Genomic DNA, 25,756 nt, shown 5'->3' with positions numbered 1-25,756 from the left:
CACATAATCAATCACATGATGAGGTGTGCCCACACCATTTGAGCAGTAATGGCCATCAGCTTTGGGGGGAATGGCCCCCTCAAATATTTAATTGTGGGGGCGAAGGGACCTCAGCCCCTAGCAGTTGGCTCCAATGAACTGATTATTCATTCCTTATTTATCCCAACCTGCCTCCAAGCAACAAGTTAGAAGTGTTAGATCACACACACAGATATTCATCACCACAACAGCCCTGTGAAGTCGGTGAGACTGAGCAAGAGTAATTTGCCTTAGACAATTCAGTGAGCTTCTTGGCTAAGTAGGGATTTCAGCTCTGATGTCCCCAAAGTCTTGGCTGCAAGGATGCTGTCTGGCCAGGCTGCATTTTGTTCATGTATGCGTCGTATTCAGGCACAGTAAATTAACTGTGTGGTATTTCCCCCTCTCACACACTTGAGTACAGTTTCCCCTCCCTCCTTCCGGACAGATGGAACTCTGCCCCAGGCTTACATTTCAAAGACCTGTCAGAAAACTGTTTGATGAGCCCGTTAAATTATCCACGCCTGCATACAGCCTGAATGAGTAATCGACGTTCAACACCATGTGAATTTGTGGGGGGAATTGTGCAGCCTTGATGTAAAATATTCTGCAAATATATTGTAATTATTCTTGTATAATTGTAATTAAGTTCATGTGACAAATTTTTGCATAGTAACATTGATATGATCCTCTCTAGCAGAGGTGGTGTTATTTGAATGTTGCAGTAGTAAAGTATGACCACAAGCAGATGTGATGTTCTTATACTCAAAGTGCTTCAGGTTAATCAAATTTATACCAGCAGAAGACCTAGGTTTGATCCATAGTATCTCCTTATCTATTTCAACTTTCTGATTTTACCACCATCTTAATTCCACAGTATGGTGTCCTTGCAAACATAAAAAAACACCTCACCAAAGTGACTGTAATTTGAGAACAGGGTGGGTTTTTTTTAAACACCTCTGAGTATTGAAAATAGACTGACCTTTGACTACTGACCTTCTCTGCAGAGTGTAGTTAAAAATATTTCAACGCTGAGACACTTGTGAGCAACTGGACTGCTTCTGTTATAGGGCTGGCTGCAAATAGTAGGAAACTAGGGGTGCAAAGCTCTGAAAGAAGCTAAGTGGATTGTAATAGCAAAAGAAAAAAAAACAGTGTTTCCGATTACATAATTCACAGCAAGAAATGGAACAGAGGCATGTACAGTGGTGCCTCGCAAGACGAAAAGAATCCGTTCTGTGATTCTCTTCGTCTAGCGGTTTTTTCGTCTTGTGAAGCAAGCCCATTGACGGATTAGCGGATTAGCGCTATTAGCGGCTTTTAGTGGCTTATCTGCTGATCGGATCAGCTGATAAGCGGCTTAGCGGCTTAGAAAAGGGGGGGGAGGGAAAAAAACTCGCAGGAACTCGCAAGGCATTGTCGTCTTGCGAAGCAAGCCCATAGGAGATTTGTTTTGCGAAGCACCTCCAAAACGGAAAACCCTTTCGTCTAGTGGGTTTTTCGTCTTGTGAGGCGTTCATCTTACGGGGCACCACTGTATTGCTCAATATCCTAAGATGGTACATACTGTGGCAGTTTAGAAATGACTCTGCGGCAGCAAAAACTTTTAAGCTCTAATCTTGTGATTCCAGTTAGATTAGAAGCACTAGTGGCGTGCTCATACTACTTCTCTTAAAACACATTGAATTTGTTACCCCCTCCGCCCCATGTGTTGTACAGCTCTTTCCTCCCTTACTGTTCACATCAGCATGGCTTCAATAATGTCAGATTCGTTTCCGTTTGTGGACACACCAGGAGGGTCTATGCAAAGTTGCTCATGCTTTGGCCAAAGGCAAATTGGGAATGACTTAAAAGACTCCAATCACTGTCCAGTTTGAGAAACAATGCATCAAACAGCAATAAAGTGGTACCTCGGGTTAAGAACTTAATTCGCCTGGAGGTCCTTTCTTCTTCTTCTTTTTAAATATTTTTTATTGCATTTTTTTCAGACATAGACAGGCGAAAGAAGAAAAAAAGAAGAAAAAAAACAAAAAGATAAAAAGAATCATGACCTTTCAACAGCTTATTTCAACTTTCTATCGAACTTCCCCACATCTCCCGCACAATGCATTCTTAACAATAAATTTATCAGCAAATTATAACCTTGTTTCATGTGATTCTTTTGTACTTTCAATTGCAATTTAAGTTTAAATCCCTTATTGTCCATTTACTCTGAAAACAAAGCATATTATCGTTTTTAACATTTAAACTTTGATTCTTTCAATAATGTTATCCAATTTCATAGATATTGCACTCTCATTGCTGGGGCTAGCATTTCAAATTATGCGTCATTTTATAGTTCATATAACTTATAAAATTTTTTCAAATAGTTCTTAAATTTTTTCCAGTCCTCCTCCATTGCTTCTTCTCCCAGATCTCGGATTCTGGCAGTCATTTCGGCCAACTCCATGTAGTCAATCAGTTGCGTTTGCCACTCTTCCAGCGTGGGCAAATCTTGAATCTTCCAATATTTGGCAATCAGGATTCTTGCTGCTGTGGTAGCATACATAAAAAATGTTCTATCCTCCTTTAGCACCTTTTGGCCGACAATACCCAAGAGGAAGGCCTCCGGTTTTTTAGGGAAGGTGTACTTAAACACCTTTTTTAACTCGTTGTAGATCATTTCCCAGAAGGCCTTCACTCTTGGGCAAGTCCACCAAAGGTGAAAGAATGTTCCTTCAGCCTCCTTGCACTTCCAACATTTGTTATCAGACAAATGGTATATCTTAGCAAGCTTGACTGGGGTCATGTACCACCTGTATATCATTTTCATAATGTTTTCTTTCAAGGCATTACATGCCGTAAATTTCATACCGGTGGTCCATAACCTTTCCCAGTCTTCAAACATGATATTGTAACCAATGTCTTGAGCCCACTTTATCATGGCTGATTTAACTGTCTCATCCTGTGTATTCCATTTAAGCAGCAAGTTATACATTCTCGATAATACCTTGGTCTTTGGTTCTAACAACTCTGTCTCAAGTTTAGATTTTTCCACCTGGAATCCTGTTTTTTTGTCCAACTTAACAACCTCGTTAATTTGGGCATAGTGAAACCAATCTTGCACCTTATCCTTTAAATTTTCAAAGCTCCGCAACCTCCAATTGTCACCAATTTTTTCTATTAGTTCCCAATATTTCGGCCAGCCGGCCTCCATATTGGGTTTTTTCCACGCCTTGGCCTCCACTGGTGATAGCCACCTCGGAGTCTTACTTTCAAGTAAGTCTTTGTATTTCATCCAGACCATAAAAATTGCTTTCCTGACAATATGGTTTTTGAACATTCCATGTGTTTTTGCCTTGCCGTACCACAAATACGCATGCCATCCTAACGAATTGTTAAAACCTTCCAGGTCTAGGACATCTGTATTCTCTAATAAAATCCAATCTTTCAACCAGCAGAAGGCTGCCGCCTCGTAGTATAACCTTAAGTCTGGCAGGGCAAACCCCCCTCTTTCTTTTGCGTCAGTTAGTATTTTAAACTTTATTTGGGGCTTTTTGCCCTGCCAGACAAACTTTGAAAACTTTCTTAACCTGAAACTGTTCTTAACCTGAGGTACTACTTTAGCTAATGGGGCCTCCCGCTGCTGCCGCACAATTTCTATTCTCATCCTGACGCAAAGTTCTTAACCCGAGGTACGATTTCTGGGTTAGCAGAGTCTGTAACCTGAAGCGTCTGTAACCTGAGGTACCACTGTATGCATTTTGGATAAAGTCTATTTTGTGAACACAGATTAAGAACCCAGCATTGGAAATGCAATGAATGCCTAGTAAATTGGAGTATGAACCTAAACGTGTTGTCTGGCTACTTTGAATGGGCCTATCACGATGAGATATTCAGGGTCACACTGTGATGATTATTCCATTGCTGCAAATGTTTCTTCTTGCCAGACAGAACTATCCCCTCTCCCTCTACTGTTCTAGGGGGTTATTCCCTCCAGAACAGATTTGCACATGGGGGGAGCCATATTGTACAGTGGTACCTCTGGATGCGAACAGGATCCGTTCCGGAGCCCTGTTCACATCCTGCGCAGAATGCAACCCGCATCTGCATGTCATGATTCGCTGCTTCTGCGCATGTGCGTGACATCATTTTGAGAGTCTGCGCATGCACGAACGGCGAAACCCGGAAGTACAATCCATTCTGTTACTTCCGGGTCACCACGGGACACAACCTAAAAAGATTTAACCCAAAGCGACTTTAACCTGAGGTATGACTGTACTTGCACTGGCTTCTGCTAGCATGCTCGGTTAGTTGAATCTGGCCCTACCCAGTTGGAATTCAGGATTTGATAATAGACTGTCATTGACAGTAGATGGTTATTGCTGTTGTCGCTGGGTCATCACCTTGCCGTGGTGAGTGGGCTTGCACATTCCTATGACCCTTGTGAGCGAAGCCGTGGAGAGTCTCATGCTCCCAGCAGGGTCACCCAAGGCAGTAAGGTTAAAGGGGAGGAGCTAGACAAAGAATGATCCAAGAAGTCCTCAAAGGCAAAATAGGTGGAAGGTAACAAGCGGTGTATTACAACAGCTGTGAAGGCAGATGAAGGCCACAGCAGATAAGAATCTACTGGTCGCCGTGATACTCATGCCATCGGAATAGAGCCTTACTGCAAAGACTGTGCATTGGTCAGCATGCACTGACCTACAGACATAAAAAAAATTTCACACGTCTTCCCAAAACCCATCCCAAATCCAAACCCAAGAGAGTCCCATGGCGATCGGCAAATGGTAAGGATCGGCAAATGGTAAGGGACAGGACCGTGAAATCTGGAAGCCCCTAGTCATGAACCGGCACATGGGTGGTGGATACAGATTCAGATGAGCATCTGAGAGCATCAGCACTTCAGAACTGCGAAGCCGATTCCAGATTTTAAAATGTGCAATTTCTATTGTATGGTTTTATGCAGAATTGTTGTAAACCATTTTGAGATTATTTTATGAATAGTAGTAAATAAGTAAATAAATAATTTAAAAAAACCAAGCAGGGTCTGCAAGAAAATGTTGCAGCAGAGGGCACATACAAAGATATACCAATCTTCTGAGAAAGCATACTCCACATCCTTAGGAACATCATATGGTTACTATTAGACAGACTGCTGTTATTTGTTATTTATTACTGGGGGGGGGGTTCCCCCTCTAGGGGAGAAATGCTTGAGATTTTATGTCTCAGCTGCCGAAATAACTTTGCTCCCCCTAGTACTATGGACCTTAATTGTATACAGGTGATATTTTCTGCAAAAATGACTTGGGCCAGCCCTGCGCCCTTATTTAAAAAGAAACTTCCCTACGTGCTCAGAGGCACTTGTCATCCAGGTCCCGTGAAAAGGTAAGATACTCCATGCGTGCCGAAGAGTCAGATCATTGGATTATTTTTTTTTAAGGTAACATTGGCAACACTGGCCCAGGGTGCTTGTGTTCGATCCCGCTTCCCACCACCTTCCCCACCTCTGTGGTTGAGAAAACACCTTGGTGCACAGCACGAAGAGCCACACTTCCTCAATCTGGCCATTTATCGGAGTCCCAATGCCGTGCACCGTGGCGCTCGGGGGAAATTGCAATTGCAGGGCGCGCGCGATCAGCTCCGGACATTGTTGGACTCCAACTCCCATGAGCCTCCGCCAGCATGGCCAATGCTCGGGAGGAGGAGAACTGTAGTCCGGCAACCGCTGGAGGCCCACAGCCCCCGGCCCGGAACCTGGACCGGTTTGGTGCCATCCTAACAACAACAACAACAACCACTTTATTACTTGTACCCCGACCTTGTGGCAGCCACTCTGGGCGGCTTCCAGCACATCTGAAAGCATAAGATGGCAAATGATCACGCCGCCTGGGGTTGAAGGAAGCCGGCAGCCGGGGAAATAAGAACCTGTTTTGCAAGCGCCAAAGGGCGCATTTTGCAACGGCCTTTGCGGCGTCTTCCCTCGGCTTCGCAGTTCCTCTTCCTCCTTTTTCCCACCTCCTCCTCCTCCTCCTCCCTTTCCTTCGCTGCTAGAGCAGCTCTCGCTGGGCGTGGGGAGGGGGGGCATGCCAAAGGCGAAGCCGAGCAACCCTGCGCCGCCACTAGAGCCAGTCTCCCTGCACAGGGCGAGCGCAGCAGCCTCCTCCTTCCTGGAAGCCCTTCAGGCAGGCGGGGCTATTCGCTGCCTTGCAGAGGCCGATCCTCCTCCCGTTTGGGGCTGCATCCCTCACTCTTCCTTTCCTTCCTTCCTCCCTTCCCTCTCTCCGGCCCGTCTCTCTTTCGACTCCCGCCTCCCTCTTTGCGCGCAGGAGCCGCGTCTCCGGGTGAGTGGCGAGAGGCCGCGCGCCGTATTTATAGACAATCGCAGGCGGGGATAATAGGGGGGGGGGGGGACTGGCTCTACAGTGGCGCCGCCGGGGCAGGTCGCATTGTGGTATGTGGGGCAGGTGGTTGGGGGGTGGGGGTGAAAAGGAGAAAGAGTGACAGGCGCCAGCCCCTCAGGCCCCAGAGGAACAGCGCCCTCCTGCAGACCCGCACGGAGGTCCTCGGGTGCTTTGCAGCCTCGCCAGATTTGGCTGGGAGAGAAGGGGGTTTTTGCGCGCCCTTGGCAGCCTTCCCACACACCGGCCCCCACCTCCCTCCTGCTCGGCCCTCTGACACCGTTCTCTGCCGAGTCGTTTTATTGCAAAGGGGGTGGGTGAAAAATGTAAGTGTCCCTGGGTCTGGGTGACTTCTTCAGGAGGACTTTCAAGGTGACCCCTGCATGCGCCCATCTCCTCCCTTGCCTGCTGCAAAACGCTGCTCTTTTATGTATTTTGTGTATGTGTCTTTTGCTTGCCTAGGAGCCACTCCTTTCTTTCCGAAGCTAATCTCTGTGGCCTGCAAGGGCTGAGAACTCCAGGCAGCCAAGATGCCCCACGGTAAGCAGACAAGAGTGCTTCTTCTCAACGACATGGAAAAGCTGGACAAGACCCTCTTCCGGCTGGAGCAAGGTCAGTGTCCCAGGCGGCTGCTTGTGTGTTCGGGTTTTTTGTTTAACAAGTTGCGTTGGATCCTTGTGCAAGAGGAAACTCAAACAGTTGTTAACTCTTCCATCTCGTCCTGTTTTCCTGTGCACAGAGATTGATGTATGCTTTACAGAGGAAAAAATATATTTTTTTAAATGGAGAGGCCTCTGCCCCAAGCAGCTTACACACAGTCAGCATGCAAACTGTAGCAACAGAGGAGCTTACTTCTGGGTAAACGGATCACATATGGCTGCCAGGAGTTAAGAAATGGGTCTTGTGAAGAAAGTTGGGTTTTGAGGAAGGCTTTGGAGGAAATGAATTAGGTGCATCATCTAGCTGGGACTATGAACACTGACATTATAAATAACTTCAATAAATAAATCAGTACTTTTAACAGACGTAAGAGGCAATGGGAGAGGTGGGTGGAACCATTTAAGAAATGAGAGTTTAGTTGGCTGAGGAGTATGCATAATGCATAAAGAAGTCAATATGATCCATTAATTTTTCTGAAGCTGCTCCATGCTTTTCAAATGGTTTATGAATATAGCATTCCTCTGAGTGGTCATAAACTGACTAATTATAAGTTAGGCTCCAGGCTTGCAGTGTTCTTTTTTAAAACAACAACAACGCTTAAGGGCTAAACTAAGGGTGTGTTGGCAAACAGGTCAAAGAGAACAGATCACTATTTCTTTGCTTTAAAGCAGTAAGCAGAGGTGCTCTCAAATTGTACTGTTCGCTGCATGAAACAGGGGTGGGTAGAGAACAGCTCAGGAATGGCAGGGGTACAATAAGCAGGGAAGTATTAACCACTTCTATCACTTCTGCCATACAAATTGTGCTTAGCACCTGCCAGTTCGTTTTTGTTTTTCTGTTTTGTAATGGGAATAGGGTTAGAAATCACAAGTTTGCCACTGAACCCTTAGCATTGGAGGTATGGCATCTTAATGTGCCCTTAGTAAATAATTCCCAGTGAACACAATGAAAGCGTTCTTCTGAATAAACTTGTGCAGCTGTGTCTAAACATGGCTATAGCCCTGCAGTTAGTTGTAAATCTGCCAGTGTTGTCATCAAGGACATCTATTACCAAGGTTTCTGCTGTAATTCTAAGCAATTAGTGGGATTGGCTTCCAGCTAATTTTTCTTAAGATGGATGTGCCATCTTCTAACATGGGAAGAACGTTCTGACCCTGAAAATAAGATGCTAGGATTGCAGTCCTCAGAGGAATATACACAGGAACTGACCTCAGTCGGGCCCATCTGCTGTAAGAGGAAGTACAATGACAGTTTAAGCTGTTGTAACTTTGAAGAAGATTCTATTGAAAGTTTGGAATGTAAGGAAGGGCATTTTTGGATGTGGTAGTGAATGACATAGACTAGAAAAAAATTGGAATGCACTTTCATTCCCCCACAAGAGAGGGGGCATTAAATGTTATCATAGCCATACTGGAGCAACTGTTGATAGAGGCTGGTGTGTGGGTTCTGACTGCAGAATTGGCAGCCAAGTCCAAAGAGTTGGCTTGCATAAATGTTATCCCAAGTGCTAAGCACCCACTTGCGGAAAATTGGTTACCATGCAGCTACAGTAACGTTTAGGACTGCAGGCGAATGCCCCAGTTAGCTGGGAGTGAGCCCTGTTCAGTTCAGTAGAACTTACAGTGCAATCAATCCTAACCATACCTACTCAGAAGTAAATCATATCCAAAATTTAAAAGTTACACCTCCTCTACGCAGGAGATGTTTCTGCAGTCTTCGACAGGGAACACACTAAAATAATACAGTGGTACCTCGGGTTACAAACTTAATTCGTTCTGGAGGTCCGTTCTTAACCCGAAGCCGTTTTTAACCTGAGGCGCGCTTTTGCTAATGGGGCCTCCTGCTGCCGCCATGCCACCGGCGCGCAATTTTTGTTCTCATCCTGGGGCAAATTTCTCAACCCGAGGTACTACTTCTGGGTTAGAGGAGTTTGTAACCTGAAGTGTTTGTAACCCAAAGCATTTGTAATCTGAGGTACCACTGTGCTACCTCGGGTTATATACGCTTCAGGTTACATACGCTTCAGGTTACAAACTCCGCTAACCCAGAAATAGTACCTCAGGTTAAGAACTTTGCTTCAGGATGAGAACAGAAATCGTGCTCCGGTGGCGCAGCGGCAGCAGGAGGCCCCATTAGCTAAAGTGGTGCTTCAGGTTAAGAACAAGTTTCAGGTTAAGTACAGACCTCCGGAACGAATTAAGTTCTTAACCCAAGGTACCACTGTACTTCATTGACCGTGTAGGCTAGGAAACAGGTAGTTTGAAGCATTTGTGCTTCCTGCTTCATCTGTACCATCTTGGGTGCTTGTTTCTACATTAACAAGGCTATCTGTTGCTCAGAAGGAAGCTCCATTCAGGTTAATGAGACTTACCCCCATGTTACTTGTAAAGCATGGAATCCCAAGTACACAAACTGGACAACAGCCTCCATAGAAAAGAAGTAAACATAAAGCATGGTTAGGTTCAGGCTGTAAGAATTTTAATTGCTGAATGCCGAAGAACTGTTGAAACCTCAAAATTTTTGAATTTTTATTTTCTTAAATTCCAGCTTTTCATTTATAAATTATGAGTCTCAAAAGTGGTTTCCCCATATACATAAAACAAAATCAATAAAGAACAGCAGTTATAATTGACCCAAATAGTAATGTAATCTCAACAACTAGCCAGAACCAAAAATAATTCAACTGTGTTTAACAAATTATGCTCCTCTAAAACTAGGAATTTGCTCAGGTGATTTGATTTTATAATTTGAAAAATGGCTAGGGGAGCACCTCAAGGACAATGCACTATGTGAAGGAAAATGTAGCTAGTTCTTATCTGTATTTCTGCTCTGCAAAATAGAAAAAAACGATTTGGGAAAAACTTTTAAAATAGAAAAAGCCATGCACTTCCACATAGCAGAAAGAACTAACAGATAGACGGTGTAACTAATATGAGCTATGCATTTTTAGTCTACATGGGTTTTAGGGAATAAGATATCAGTAGCAAACATCTCTGCAGTCCGATCTATGTTTAGCAAACTATAAACAAACTTGTCAAGCCTGTAGCAAAAGCACAAATGACCTGATCTTGATTTATTTTTATAGACATTGTTATGAAGGCAAAGAACCTTAGGCTAAACAAATTATTATTATTATTATTATTATTATTATTACAATATTTATTAAATTGTTATACTATACTCTATCCATAAATCTCAGGGCGGTTCACAACACAAAAACACAAGATTTAAAAAAATGCAAAATGCATGATGAAAACAAGAACAAAAATAAACCACTAACCCCACAACACATTTAAGATGGTATTGGATGTAATCAGCCAAAGGCCTATTTAAAGAGGAATGCTTTTACCTGATGCCTAAAGTGTAAAATGAAGGCGCCAGCCGAACTTCCCTGGGGAGAGTATTCCACAGACAGGAAGCCACTGCAGAAAAGGCCTTTCCCAAAGATCTTCACGCTGCTTACCAATTCATTTCTGTGTCAGTAAATGAAGGTAAACAGATGCAGATGAAATAATCATGGACTACTCGTGCATATATTTGTACAACTTCATTCTGGCATTGCTTTTGAGCTGGCTCCGTTCCATATCTTCTTTGAAACAGTTATAAAATGTTTCTCTCTTGTATAATTTCGTAAATTGTGTGTAGTACTTTATGAGCTTTGGAGGCCACAGTAGCCAAGGCTGTTTTGTTTTGGATGAACAGATACTTTGTGTGGTGTTGGTTTTTTAAAGAAAATAATCTTTGTTTGAGTGCTTTGTTCTTTGTTGTTCATGGCTCCCTCTCGCATATGGTTTGCAAGATCTAGGCCTTGGTCATTAGTGGCTCTTAATGAGTGAACAACTGTACCGTTCTGTTCATATCTGTAGCTCAATCGATGGAGCTGTTTGATGTCTAAATATTTAATTTCCAGCATTCATCTGCCCTGAGAGCTAATGCATATAAACACATTGGGGTCTTTCAACCTGTGCAGCCCTTCCTTTCCTCTGTGGATAAACAGAACTCATGGCAAACAAACCAGCCATTTCCTCAACAGTCCTTTCTGGCAGTTGGCTCATTGAGGCACCATTCCATGTTGATAAGTTTTAAGATACAGGTGTTTGCTCTCTAACCATTGCCTGTCTTGCTCTGTTCAGGTTTTGAACTACAGTTCCGTCTGGGGCCTACCTTGCAAGGCAAACACGTTACTGTGCATACCAACTACCCAGCTTCTGGAGAAGGGTTCAACCGTCACAAGTTCAGGTGCCTGTCGTGGCACAACCCAACTGGGAAAGAAGATGACTCTGACAAATACTGCAAACTAGATCTCCAGATCTCTGGGTCATACCAGTATTATTTCAGTCATGAGTAAGTAATGGTTGGCTCCAGAGGACGATAAACTTGCATCGGTACCTCCTGTTTCTTATGCTGTCGTACCTTCGATCTCAGACGCCTTGGCTCCCGAACAAATCGGCTTCTGATCATTCGAAACCTGGAAGTGAGTGTTCCGGTTTCCGAACAATTTTTGGAAGCGACTTCTCTGGCTTCCGATTGGCTGCAGGATGCCTCTGCAGCCTATCAGAAGCCGTGTCTTGGTTTTCAAACAGTTCCGGGAGTCGGAACGGACTCCCAGAACAAATTCTGTTTGAGAACCAAGGTACGATTGTATTGGGAGTGGTTCATATCTTAACCCTGCTGGCAGTCCTTTTTGTGTGACAGAGGAGTAGGCCGCAAACCTTAAGATAGCCCGGGAGGCTGGTTCTCCATGCAGAGGTTTGTGTGTGTCTCCCCCCCCCCACCTCAAAAATAGATGGGGAACAGTCAAGCAGTTTAGATCTATATGTGTATAGAATACATAAAGTTTCTCTGCAGGAAGATCCTGGAAACTTCTGTGCAGATTACAAGCTGCTTGCATAAATCTTCAGACAGAGAGATACTTAAAAGTGCACCCATGTTATTGTTGCTATTTTTAGGAGAGACTCTGTATCTCAATAATTTACAAAACAAAACCTTTTACATCTCTTGTGGCAGAATGGCTGTGTGAGAGCTGGGAAGTCCTCTTTGGGCAAGCCATCATGTCCCAGCCTGAATCTTCAACAAAGCCATAATAGTGGTTTATGATTCCCAATATTTTATTTATTTGGCTATTTTTTCATCATTGTTTTTGGCCAAGGGACAACTCGGGGATATTCACAGTTAAGGATCATAAAAAAATATAATTTAAAACAGTTAAATCATCCAGCCACAAATAAAAGCAGTAGCAGTTAAAATTGTGGACAGCCGTCCTATTCAATTAAAAACAACTTGGAATAGTAAAATCTTTAAGGCCTGCTTGAACACAACTAGAGGGGTGGGGTCCAGAGGCAAAGAGGGCATATGAAGCATTTTAAACACTATCAGGCTTCCTCAAACTTGGCCCTCTAGATGTTTTGAGACTACAGTTCCCATCTTCCCTGACCACTGGTCCTGCTAGCTAGGGATCATGGGGATTGTAGGCCAAAAACATCTGGAGGGCTGAGTTTGAGGAAGCCTGCTATAAACTGCTTTATAATTATAATTGCAGCAGCAGGGAAACAGTCTCATAATGTCAGGAAGGTCACAGGTGAATTTGAGATGGTTCCTGGGGGAAACTCCTCGATTCTTTATAAAACATGGGTTAAATGCATTTGACTTTCCTAGCATTCCTGTTTCAGCCATTCCACAGTTTTTATTCTATGTTTGGCTTCTCTTAAGAACAGTTCTATGAATTCTATTGTACATAGGAGTAACATCTATTAAGTACAGCGGGGTTTACTCTTCCGGGCTAGTGAGTACAGTATAGACTTGCAGGCTTAAAGGGTTTTTAAAAAGCAGTATCTTTTGAGCTTCAAAGTATTGTAAATGCTTTCGGATTCCCTTAAAGACATTAAAATAATTTTAGAATAGCAAGCGAAAAATATCTTGTTAGGTCTTGGTAATAATAGGTGGTTGACTCCAGCATTTATTAGCTTTTGTATTGATAAAAGATGTGTGTGTGTTCTTGCAGAGATAAGAAAAGCGGTGGAGGTTACATAGTTGTGGATCCTATTTTGCGTGTTGGTGCTGACAATCATGAATTGCCCCTGGATTGTGTTACACTCCAGACATTCCTGGCTAAGTGTCTGGGACCATTTGATGGATGGGAAGATCGTCTTAGAGTCGCAAAAGAATCTGGTAATAGACACATTGACTCAAATCTCTGGTACATAACACTGATTGACTGACTGTATTTAAATTTCCTATTTCTTCCGGAGAGCTCAAGGCAATCCACACATGGTTCCCAGGCAAATCTCCCATTTGGATGCTTACCAGACCCAGACTTGCTTGGCTTCACCAAGCTTGCTGCATGCTTTTATGAAGGGTTGCTTTCAGTACTCAGCAAGGAGCAGGTGGGGCTGTGGTCTAAACCACTCAGCCTCTTGGGCTTGCCAATCAGAAGGTCGGCGGTTCGAATCCCCACAACGGGATGAACTCCCGTTGCTCTGTCCCAGCTCCTGCCAACCTAGCAGTTTGAAAGCACGCCAGTGCAAGTAGATAAATAGGTACCGCTGTGGCGGGAAGGTAAACAGTGTTTCTGTTCACTCTGGCTTTCGTCACGGTGTCCCGTTGCACCAGAAGCGGTTTAGTCATGCTGGCCACATGACCCGGAAAGCTTTCTGTGGACAAACGCCAGCTCCCCCAGCCTGAGAGTGAGATGAACGCCACACCCCATAGTCACTTTTTACTGGACTTAACTATCCAGGGGTCTTTTACCTTTGCCTTCAATACTTAAGACTGCCCAGTCTACTATAAGTGTCATGTTAATACATTTCATTATTGCTTTGTAGGTTACAACATGGTTCACTTGACACCAGTCCAGAAACTTGGTTTATCAAGATCATGTTATTCATTAGCTGATCAGCTGGAAATAAATCCTGATTTTTCAACCCCTAACAAAAAGTGTTCTTGGAGTGAGCTTGGAAAACTAGTGGAAAAAATGAAAAATGAATGGAATATACTTTGTATTACCGATGTAGTCTACAATCACACTGGTATGTTCATTCTTGCTATCATTTGAATTTAACCTCAAGGGTGAAAATGCGTAGGGTGATAGTTTCTCTGTCTTATCCACTGCACTTAACAAATGCACACATTTGTATTCAGCAACTTTTGCATGCATGTGGAAACTTCACAAAGACCAGTCGTGTCCAGGAGTATAAAAAGAGAATTTTAAAAATATATTTTTAAGAATTAGTTGAAGCTAGGCAGTAAATTTCCCTCTAGGCTCTGTGTGTTGTTTATAACTGTATTTTGCTTAAATAACCCAGGGGAAAAATAGGGGGTGGCGTTTGGTGGTGATTTTAAGATTTGTAACTATTCAGACATTTTTAATTGACTTGTTTTAAAAATGCTTTGAGGGTTACAGCTCCTGCAAGCACGAAATGTTGTGTCTCCATTACCCAAGAGAAGAAAGCCCTCTGTTTTTTCAGTTTCTGAAGGGAGGGTTGGAGGACATTCCCATGCCAGTTTTCAGAACTGGGCAAAAGTATTGCATAAGTAGAAGTATTTGTGCAGCTAAGTAGAGACTGACGAAAGTGTCCAAGTGGAACGCAGCCTCATTTTGTCAGTTCAATTGGCTGGCTGCTTTTACCGCTGATGGCAGAGCTCCATGTTTATAAAGGTCAGACCTTCCGTGAAAAGTAAGCTCTTCGTGGCTTTAGAATGCCAGGTTCTAAAGGATCTTGAGTTTCAATGTTGGAGGACAATTTTAGGTTAAGGAAGAACAACTTGCACCACAACAGAGGTGCTGTTCTTCCCTAGACAGTTTTCTCTGTTTCCTTGATATCCATGCAAGGGCCAGGCTTTATTTTCTGTCACTCCTATGTGACACACACACACACAGAGAGAGAGAGAGAGAGAGAGAGAGAGAGAGAGAGAGAGAGCGCACACTAATTGAATGCCCCCCTCCAGCAGACATATTGAGACACACATGTACCTCAATGATGGGCTGGTGAACCTTGAACTGCTTGCATCGGAAGAAGCTTTGGGTCTGGATGATGGTTTGAGATGTAGAACATCACTGGATATATTACAGCTATCAAGTGATGAATGCATATTTGAGCTTGCACTTATCCCCGGAGAACTGCACAAGTCTCACTCAGTGGAATAACCATTTTTTGAGAACTTGCAGAGTTCCTTAGTTCCTAGGTGTGGGTCCTTCAACATTGTCTCCTTTGATTACAAAATTTAATAAGCAATGCAATTTCAGTAGCTGGCAAAGTTCTCCCCAAAAAGGAACATAACTTGCGTGTGTGCTCTTCAGAATTTTGGGAAATGATTTTATGGCAGTGGGGGGGCGGGAGTGGCTAAAAATTAGTGTTGATGCCTTCCTTGACATTGCAAAGTATATATGAAGGACAACATTTAAACTTCTAAAGATCTAGGGCTGGATTCAGCTATAAGGTTCCAAGGACTGCCACTAGTGCAATGGTTATCCCCATGTGTAACTCTGCATCTCGCCCAGTTCTGCTCTGGAGAGTCAGGAAAAACCCCAGATCATCCCATGATGGGAGGGAAAGATGGATCGTTCTGTGAGCACAATCATTTCTGCTTGCCCAAGAGAACGATCTCGTTAGCACTACGTTGAAGCCTACCCAATACCTGTGAGTGTTTGCATCAGGCTGATTAGTAATGACAGGTTACTGGAAAAACACCTGATCAGTTAACATTAGAAAAGAGGTATAACTTTGGCTGATTGCCGCCATTGAAAAACTCACTTGCCAACTGCATCCGGCAAAAGGCCAAGCTACAGATATGGACTTTGAAACTTGGCAAGGCTTTATTGCTTTAGCACTTGGTTGCTGATTCATATAGAAAAGAATGGCCAACAAATCTCACCGCTGTGGAACGAAAAGATTTATAATATCCCAGTAGTGAATCTTGAACGGAGCAGAATATATATGCTCAGCTTCTTCTGAGTTTTTTACTTTCAGCAGTATTCCTAGACTTCTCTGTAGACCAGGCTTCCTCCAACTCTGCCCTCCAGATGTTTTGAGACTACAATTCCCATCATCCCTGACCACTGGTCCTGCCAGCTAGGGATCATGGGAGTTGTAGGCCAAAAACATCTGGAGGGCCGAGTTGGAGGAAGCCTGCTGTAGACAGTAAGCAGTAAACAAATATGAGAGATGCCTTAGAATTCTGTACATTGTCGTTTTCTGCATTAAGAAATCAAGAAGCACCTTTAAAAAATACTAAATGTGACCTATCCAATGTAAGACTTCCTAGTTTCCTGTCCATTCAGAATCTTAACTTTCATACATACACTCCATAGAGGTAATTGGCAGGATAATGGAAGTGCCATCCTGAGGTGCTATGTGCTTGATATTTAATTTTTCCCTCTTGCTCATTGTGTATCTCTTTGTTTTCCCTAGCTTCGAATAGTGAATGGATAACTCAGCATCCAGAATGTGCATACAACCTTGTTAATTCTCCTCACTTGAAACCAGCCTGGCTTTTGGATCGAGCCCTGTGGCATTTAACCTGTAAAGTGGCTGGTGGGAAATGCAACGACAAAGGAGTTCCTCCGCTGCTTGAGAACGAACACCACTTGAATGTAAGAAATAAACACATAATATATCGCTTGGTGGGACACGGGTGGTGCTGTGGGTTAAACCACAGAGTCTAGGACTTGCCGATCAGAAGGTCGGCAGTTCGAATCCCTGTGACAGGATGAGCCCCCGTTGCTCGGTCCCTGCTCCTGCCAACCTAGCAGTTCGAAAGCACGTCAAAGTGCAAGCAGATAAATAGGCAGGAAGGTAAACAGTGTTTCCATGCGCTGCTCTGGTTCTCCAGAGCTGGCCACATGACCCGGAAGCTGAATGCCGGCTCCCTCGGCCAATAAAGCGAGATGAGCGCCGCAACCCCAGAGTCGGTCACGGCTGGACCTAATGGTCAGGGGTCCCTTTACCTTTACCTTAACACATGCTGTCACTGAATGAAAGGGAAGTCTAATTTATAATCTGTGGAACTTCTAACCATTTCACTTTTCGGCTTGCCTTTCTGTAGGAGGACTAAAACTTCATTTCCTTCAGTATGGTAGTAGTCTTTTTATACAGTGGTGCCCCGCAAGACGAATGCCTCGCAAGACAAAAAACTCGCTAGACGAAAGGTTTTTCCGTTCGCGATTTGCCTCGCAAGACGAATTTCCCCTATGGGCTTGCTTCGCAAGACGAAAACGTCTCGCGACTTTTTTTCTTTGACTAAAAACAAAGACATGTTTTGTTTATAAAGTTAATTTATTTTCCCTTAAATTTTTGAACTGCTCTTTACAGTATGTGTGACTTTAAAGAGCAGTTAATAAACTGTTGTTGTACCAAATTTGGCTTTGTTTGGACTTTTTTTGACCATAGGAACGCATTAATTGATTTTCAATGCATTCCTATGGGATTTCGTGCTTCGCAAGACGAAAAATTCGCTAGACAACAAAAATTGTGGAACGAATTAATTTCGTCTTGCGGGGCACCACTGTATAACAAAAAAGACAGCATCTGTATGCTGACCCTTTCTATTGTACTTCGTAATATTTGTCTTAAGTACAGTAATATTGGGTTAGATCCAATGTGTGGCAATTCTAAGGTTACCAGATTTTTTTCCAGTGAATCCAGGATGGGACTGATTTGTAAATCCGGGGACTGTCCCCGGGAAACGTCTGGGTAACCTTAAATTAGACTCCTGTTTGCACAGCAGGACTTTCCATTCCTTTCTTCCTGCTCTTGCCTCCTCAAGAGATGTCTTGTTGCATAAGGAGAAGAAGTGTTGTTCTGCAACAGGACAGGCTTTGCCCATTGTAGTTCCAGGGTATAAGCTTTTTTAAAAAAAGTTTTTCTTTCTGGCTCTGTATTGCAAGTGGTCTTGTCATGAATATTTTGTAGAATGGTGACCCATAAGTTCATATAAAATAAGTCATATATGTACTAGGGTTTAGCTCAAAATTTTTGTTTGTTTGTTTGTTTTTCTAAATAAATAAAGTATTTGCTGCTTGATTCTGTGCTTTCTTTCCCGTGAAACAGTATAAATGCCTCCCAGAGTGTTGTGTATATAATAAAGGAATGATGGCTCAGAACAGTTTTGGCACAGGAGCATTTATAATAATTTTTTGTATATGGCACTGATTTTTTTTTACCTGCCTGACATGCTGCTTTTATTTTTGCAGAATGTCCGTAAAGTCATATGGGAGGATATTTTCCCGAAGCTAAGATTATGGGAATTTTTCCAAGTAGATGTTAACAAAGCAGTCCAGCAATTTAAAACTCTGTTGACTCAAGGTAAAAAAAACCTTATAACTATCAGCACGAACAAACACCACCTGGGATCCAGGTAGCCGCGGTTGGCTTTGGCTAGGCCAGTAGAACTTTTAACTACCTTTCTTGTAGCATGTTGCAAATAAAGCTACTTTCAAAAGTCCATTCCATTCCCAAAAGTAGCTTGTCACGGGGCAATAGGGCATTTTGGGGAACAGGATTCAGCTGGTGGGGCAGATTCGGAGCTTCTCTGTCCCTGGCAGGCCACTTTGAGAGGGTCTATGCCCTGGTATCTGATTACCTATTCTTCTTTTGCAGTGTGGCCAGAGTTCAAGTGTAGAAAGTAGCTCAAGCTAAATGGGATGTGTCTGTGTACATATGGTTATACGTGCTGAGAAATGACCATAAGTTACATGGGAGACGGGGCGGGCTGGTGTGGAGGACTCCCTGGTCCTGAATGGGGTAACTGTGCCCCTGAAGGACCAGGTGCGCAGCCTGGGAGTCATTTTGGATTCTCAGCTGTCCATGGAGGCGCAGGCCAGTTCTGTGTCCAGGGCAGCTATCTACCAGCTCCATCTGGTACGCCAGCTGAGACTCTACCTGCCCGCGGATGGTCTCGCCAGAGTGGTGCATGCTCTGGTTATCTCCCGCTTGGACTACTGCAACACACTCTATGTGGGCCTACCTTTGAAGGTGACCCGGAAACTACAATTAATCCAGAATGCGGTAGCTAGACTGTGTGACTGGGAGTGTCCGCTGAGACCATATAATACTGGTCCTGAAAGACCTACATTGGCTCCCAGTACGTTTCCGAGCACAATTCAAAGTGTTGGTGCAAACCTTTAAAGCACTAAATGGCCTTGGCCCAGAATACCTGAAGGAGCATCTCCACCCCCATCGTTCAGCCGAGACACTGAGGTCCAGCTCCGAGGGCCTTCTGGCAATTCCCTCCCTGCGAGAAGTGAGGTTACAGGGAACCAGGCAGAGGGCCTTCTCAGTAGTGGTGCCTGTCCTGTGGAACGCCCTCCCATTAGATGTTAAGGAAATAAACCAACTGTCTGACTTTTAGAAGACATCTGAAAGCAGCCCTGTTTAGGGAAGTTTTTAATGTTTGATCTTGTGTTGTCTTTTTAATATTCTGCTGGGAGCCACCCAGAGTGTCTGGGGAAGCCCAGCCAGATGGGTGGGGTATAGATAATAAATTATTATTATACTATTATTATACTTTAGGAGCACTGAAAGTGAACTTTTTGTGTGGGGGGGAATTTTGATTATTTTAGAATGGAAGGAGTCTGTCCACTGTGCAACAAGATAGACTGCTGGGTAGCATTTGGATCTGTGAGTTCCTTGGCTTTCAGAATAATAAAGAATTGACCAGTCGTGTAGGCAATAAATGCTTTTAAACTCATTAAAAAATATTCTCTTTCTTAAATCTACAACAGGTGGTTCTAAAGTTAAAACTGACCCCAATCAACATCTTGCAATTGTTCAGGATCCTGAATTCAAGAGACTTGGCTGTACTGTAGATATGAACATTGCATTGAACACCTTCATACCTCATAGGTATGTCCTTGCTCAAAGTATTTTTAAACACTGAAATTTATTGGTGGCCCATGCTTTTCCAAGAGGGGAGAGTGAGACCTGTCATTCAAGGGTCAGAAAATTGGGTCTGCTCCATTCACAGAAAAACGAGGAGCCTAATAAATGCGCTATGAAAACTGCACACCTAGTGGCACCTTGTTCAATCCAGCTGGCTGTAGCATTTGCATAAAACACGCCCACTCAATTTGGTATGAAACAGGCTGCTTAGCACCTGAATTTTCAGTTCTCACTTGGAAGGCTCATTGGCTGGTATGTCACATGTTGTATGGTTCTTATAGAGTGCTGTTCCCATACATATATTTAATGCAAAAGATGTACAGAACAAACTATTCCAGATTCACCAAAGGTGAATGTTTGATATCAAAGATAGCTTGAATGAGGAAAAGCTTACAAATAGGCCTTGACTGCCTTGGACACAGATGATTCATTTTGCATCGACTCGATGTTGACATTGGAGTGTAAGGAGACATCAACTTCCTCATGGTTGTGCATGAATTAAACTCAGAACCCCGGACACGTTTATTTGAGTGGCATTTCAATGTTTTCATGCATTGTTGCTTTCAGCAATGGGCCTGCAGCAATAGAGGAATGCTGTAACTGGTTCCGCAAGAGAGTTGAAGAACTAAACGGTGAAATGTACAGGCAGACAAACTACCATCAAGAGCAGGTTGTAACAATAAGACTTCTTTGAAATTCATGCTTGCATTCATTTGTTCATTATTTGTAGCATCCACTGAACTGTTAAAGCTGTGCTGAAATGTCTGCTTTTACTGGCTTCCAGGCGGCCAATTGCGTTGTGGCGACGGTGAACTATGAACGACTGGCTGGGCATGGTCCTAAATTAGGTCCCGTAACCCGAAAGTTTCCTTTAGTTACGAGGTATTATATCTTCTACACTCAAAATAAAATGTCTTTGGTGATGGATAAAAATGGTTGGTGTTTGGTAATATGTCAGAAAGTATAGATTGTAGAACAAGACTCTGACTTTGAGTACGTGGCATGTGTATTTTTGTTTAATAAGCCAAGATATACACACACCCTCACTCCAACATGCGCACAGCCCCTTCTCTCTTTTTGCAGCATGCATGTGTTAAACCTAGATGTCTCCAATTAATCAGTATGCTGGTGTGGTGTAGTGGTTAAGAGCGGTAGACTCGTAATCTGGTGAACCGGGTTCGCGTCTCCGCTCCTCCACATGCAGCTGCTGGGTGACCTTGGGCCAGTCACACTTCTTTGAAGTCCCTCAGCTTCACTCACCTCACAGAGTGTTTGTTGTGGGGGAGGAAGGGAAAGGAGAATGTTAGCCGCTTTGAGACTCCTTCAGGTAGTGATAAAGCGGGATATCAAATCCAAACTCTTCTTCTCAGAATACCAGCTGCTGGGGAATGTGAATGGGAGAGTACTAGCATGCTCATGTCCTTGCAGGCTTTCCTGTAGGTATCTTGCTAGCCATGATGAAGATACAATGCGGAACTAGAAGAGCCTTTGGTCTGATCCAGTACCTATGTTGTAAACATAGCTTCCTGTTGCATCCAACTCTGCTAGCCAGGTTCAAAACAAAGTAGGATCATAAGACACAGCTTTTGAAGTCGGTTTAAAATCCTGGCTCGTTCTGGACATGTTAGCCACTGTTTCTTGGTTTGGGTAAGAGGTGGAACTATGGTTCATTGGAGACTTCCTTGTTGAAATGCAGCATGTGACAAATGGAGGAAAGAAAGGACTCACCTAGGTATTCTGAAGATTTAATTCACCTAGGTATAGTGAAAATTTCAGTCAAATTCTGTGGACATCTAAGATGTGCTGCTGAATGTTGGCAGTCATCTAAATTTGATTGTGTGGCTTCACTTGTGCATCTGTTTTTGGATGTTCATGAAGTTTCACTGAAATGGTGAGCGTTCATGTGTGTGGCTATAATATATATTGCACACAGTGTTCATCAATTAGAGCAGTGAAATTTGGGTCTTTTTGCAGGGGTTGATGGATGCCAGATTTGGGGGGGCAGTCGTCAGTCATTTGACCCAAAGCCTCTTAAACGTATTAAAGGCTTGAAGGCCTTTGGAGGTGCGGTTAGAAATTTAAACACACAAATAGTTTAAGTCAAGAGACTGAATTAAAAACTTGTGTTTCACTGTTTGGAAAGATTCGTTTTTAAAAGAGTGTTTACAAGTTTTGAAAGCCAGGATTCATCCATCTACTTGCTTTATATATGTGAAATTGTAGGTGTAATATAATCTTCAGTGAGATTGCTGATATTCATAAAGTAGTGGGTTACTATGTGTGGGATTTGGGCCTCACGGTTTGCTAGAAGAGACAAAAAGCTCAACTCGAGACAAAAGCGCCCAGTATTAAGCTTGTTGTGGCAGAAAGGGTTTACAATATTGTAGGGATGTCCATTATTAAAAACACTTTTTTCTTTCTGGTACGAGGCATTTCAATTGTCATTTTATACAATCTGATGCTCTAAAATGGATGGGGAACCTGTGGCCCTCCAGATGTGGCTGGGCAGCTTCCATCAGGCCTAGCCAGCATAGGCAATAGGCAGGGATGATGTAGCCCTCAAACATCTGGAGGCCCATGGGTTCGCTACCTTAACTCTAAAAAGTACTTTCTATACTTTACAGCTACTTTACATACCCATTTAAAGAGCTAACCCTGGAAGAAGAAGAGCGCATGTTGCATCAACCTGACAAAGCAAGTTATTTTATGGCCCACAACGGTTGGGTGATGGGAGATGACCCTTTAAGAAATTTTGCTGAACCAGGTGGGTGATTCTGAAAGTTGTATATAACTTTTTTAAAATGCCTTTTGCTAGCATAGGTGAACAAGGATGTTGTGCCCTTTCTCAGTTACACTGCAACTTCTTATTGCAGTACCTTGAATAGTCTCCGAGACGCCTTTCAATAAGACATTGGCTTCCTAAGAACCGTCTGCATTTCAGGAATTTCTTTGCCCAAGGATCAATTCACCCCTGTCCCCATAGCATTGCAAGCTGTAGGTGAGGCTGCCATTGCAGAGACTTTGGGGTGATGAAGTACAATATGTTGGGAACCAGTGCAAGTATGTTTTACGATCATGTCAATAAGTGCATAGGAAAAGTAAGTCCCCTAAATTGTAATAAATAAACTAACACATTTTAGCTTTGGAATTTCTGATCACGTAAATAGAGTTGTTGCTAAGTATGATGGGCTTAGATTTGAACTGATACTATTTTTGTACTGCTGTTGTTCTAAAACATTGTTTGTGTATTTAGATTGTATGTGCGTGGGTGTAGCCAGGATTTTTGCTGCGGGGAAGGCTTGGGGGGGATCTGATTTGTATTTATTTAGGGGAGCACCTGCCCCCTCCTTGGCTACGTCCATGTGTGTACATATTACATATATAAAAATAATTTTAACAGTTGTAAATATACTTATTGAAAATTGCTTCAGGGTGTCTCATGGAAAGAGGTTCATAAATGAAATAATAAACAAATAAATAAAACTTTCCATACTGAGTTTTGATGTTACACAGATTAGTTCCGCATGTTTTTCTAGTTTGGCGTAAGTTGAAATGGCCTTTGTTTCTATCTCTGGTAAGAATGCTGAGAATCATAACTACAACATCATGGTGTAAATTAGTATCTCTCCCCATTTTTACAGGTTCCCATGTTTACTTGAGAAGAGAACTCATTTGCTGGGGTGACAGTGTCAAGCTACGTTACGGGAACAAACCAGAAGACTGCCCTTATCTCTGGGCTCACATGAAAAAATACACCGAGTTGACTGCCAAATATTTCCATGGAGTGCGGCTTGACAACTGTCACTCGACGCCTCTTAACGTAGCTGAGGTATAGAAAAATTTAAGCGTCTCCTTTGCAACTGTGTACACAAACACACAAGAGAGAGGAAAAACTTTGGAACCGTTTTAAAACTTAGGTCTGTTCCAGACGATGCTCATCACAAATGTTTCATCCTGTTTCATTTTTCTGACTCCTCGGCTGCATGTGCAGGGCTTTTTGAACATGCTTTCTAGATCCTGGGTTCTTTTGGTCAGGTTAGCAGTAGAAAAGCTGATGTTTTTTCCTCAGCTGCACAGTCCTGGGCATCTTAAAAGGTAAAGGTAAAGGGACCCCTGACCATTAGGTCCAGTCGTGACCGACTCTGGGGTTGCGGCACTCATCTCGCTTTATTGGCTGAGGGAGCCGGCGTACAGCTTCCGGGTCATGTGGCCAGCATGACTAAGCCGCTTCTGGCAAACCAGAGCAGCGCACGGAAATGCCGTTTACCTTCCCGCCAGAGCGGTATCTATTTATCTACTTGCACTTTGACGTGCTTTCAAACTGCTAGGTTGGCAGGAGCAGGAACCGAGCAACAGGAGCTCACCCCGTCATGGGGGTTCGAACCGCTGACCTTCTGATCGGCGAGTCCTAGGCTCTGTGATTTAACCCACAGCACCACCCGCGTCCCTTCGTGGGCATCTTACCCAGATGTAAACCCCCAGCGTGCTAAGTGAGGCTTGCAACCAGGCAAGAGTGCAAAAGTTAGCAGCCTAACAGTGCAACCCTGTGCATGTCTACTCGGAAGTGAAGTCCAGTTGTGCTCAATGGGCCGTACTCCTGGGTAAATGTCTGTAGGACTGCAGCCAGAGTCGTGGGGTTTGTGGTGCAGCAGTTGGGAGTTGTTAGACTTGTGCAGGTACAACCTGCTCAGCTGAAATCTCTGCTCAGCTGTGAAGCTTGCTGGATGATTTTCAGTTAGGTCACATTGGAAGGATGGAGCTATTTCCCAGGATTTCTGAGAGGTGACATAACTTGAATAACTCTATACACACACACACACACACATATTGCCCTGAGAGTGATGGGATAACATAAAAAATAAGCAAAGGTTGGAAGTAGTTAACCTTGTAAACCAATGAGTTCTTCAGTAAATCAACTTGGAAAACACAGAAAAATAGGAGTGAGAATAGGGTCTGCTTATCTACACCATGTTGCAATGTATATTGTAGGTTTTTCTCACTCGTGTGCTGTTTCATTTTCTGTTCACTGGTTAAGATGAAAACGTTGCTCAGAATTTATAAACAACTTTTTGAGGTCCAGTTACAAAGCTAGCCTTATAAGCACCGCTGAAAGCAGTTAGACTTGATGTCTGTTGTGATTAATTTGGCTATTGCCAAAAATGGACCTACTCACAAAGAAATATGTGAGATAAATTAGAGAGAAACAAATTTTCAATATGTAGGCTGAGCACATATTTAACTTTCTAATTTGACATATTTGAGCTTTATTCTTCCTTCTAGGAATGAATAAATCCCCCCAAAAAAACTTCAGAGTGATAATTTTGTGTATAATCTTTGCAAAAGTTTATCCTGTTACGGGATCCACAGTTGCATTTCTGCACACAGTTATTATGGAACGGATCCAGCCAAGCTGGAGGACATTTTAAAGTCACAAAACTATTTCAGTTGAAGAGTTAAAAATGGGCAGAATCATGCCCACTCCTTGCACTCCCCCCCCCCCCACATTCTCATCTCTTCAGCTTGTTTTAAGAACTGTGCTGTAACTGGGTAGCATTTGTGCCATATGCTATTGGAAAGCACATGTTGTAAGGAAGCTGATTTTTTTAATATAAAAAAATGCATTATGATCTGTAGGAGATGCTGGCAGCAGCCAGGTCAGTCAGACCTAATCTTTACGTGATAGCAGAACTCTTCACGGGAAGTGAGGTCATTGACAATGTCTTTGTCAACCGCCTTGGGATTACCAGTCTCATTAGAGGTACCAAAACCATGCTTGAAAGGTTTGTTGCAGGATTGCTGTGTTTTGTATACATACATGAAAGT

General features: G+C 43.2%; 1 protein-coding gene across 17 annotated transcripts in view; it reads left to right on the top strand.

The window, feature by feature from the left end:
* Positions 1 to 6,070: 6,070 nt before the first annotated feature.
* AGL (amylo-alpha-1,6-glucosidase and 4-alpha-glucanotransferase) overlaps positions 6,071 to 25,756 on the top strand; it is a 47,379-nt gene continuing 27,693 nt past the window's right edge. For 4 of the 17 annotated variants that reach the window (XR_014527899.1, XR_014527900.1, XR_014527901.1 and 1 more), the window contains exons 1-13: positions 6,075 to 6,341; positions 6,861 to 7,010; positions 11,192 to 11,402; positions 13,060 to 13,226; positions 13,880 to 14,083; positions 16,466 to 16,647; positions 18,247 to 18,358; positions 19,777 to 19,897; positions 20,501 to 20,603; positions 20,718 to 20,815; positions 22,558 to 22,697; positions 23,575 to 23,762; positions 25,568 to 25,691. Coding sequence is in view for 13 of the 17 variants with exons in the window: in XM_083510902.1 (XP_083367028.1) it covers positions 6,929 to 7,010; positions 11,192 to 11,402; positions 13,060 to 13,226; positions 13,880 to 14,083; positions 16,466 to 16,647; positions 18,247 to 18,358; positions 19,777 to 19,897; positions 20,501 to 20,603; positions 20,718 to 20,815; positions 22,558 to 22,697; positions 23,575 to 23,762; positions 25,568 to 25,691 (1,732 nt within the window). In the remaining 4 variants the exon portion in view is untranslated. Of the gene's footprint in view, positions 6,725 to 6,860; positions 7,011 to 11,191; positions 11,403 to 13,059; positions 13,227 to 13,879; positions 14,084 to 16,465; positions 16,648 to 18,246; positions 18,359 to 19,776; positions 19,898 to 20,500; positions 20,604 to 20,717; positions 20,816 to 22,557; positions 22,698 to 23,574; positions 23,763 to 25,567; positions 25,692 to 25,756 lie in introns of all 17 variants that reach the window. The other 13 variants (XM_083510898.1, XM_083510899.1, XM_083510904.1 and 10 more) reach the window with 8 other exon arrangements.

The sequence above is a fragment of the Podarcis liolepis genome (genome assembly GCF_965112155.1).
Source record: "Podarcis liolepis genome assembly, chromosome: 6".
NCBI classification, from domain to species: Eukaryota; Metazoa; Chordata; class Lepidosauria; order Squamata; family Lacertidae; genus Podarcis; species Podarcis liolepis.
This window is presented reverse-complemented; position numbering and strand designations above follow the sequence as displayed.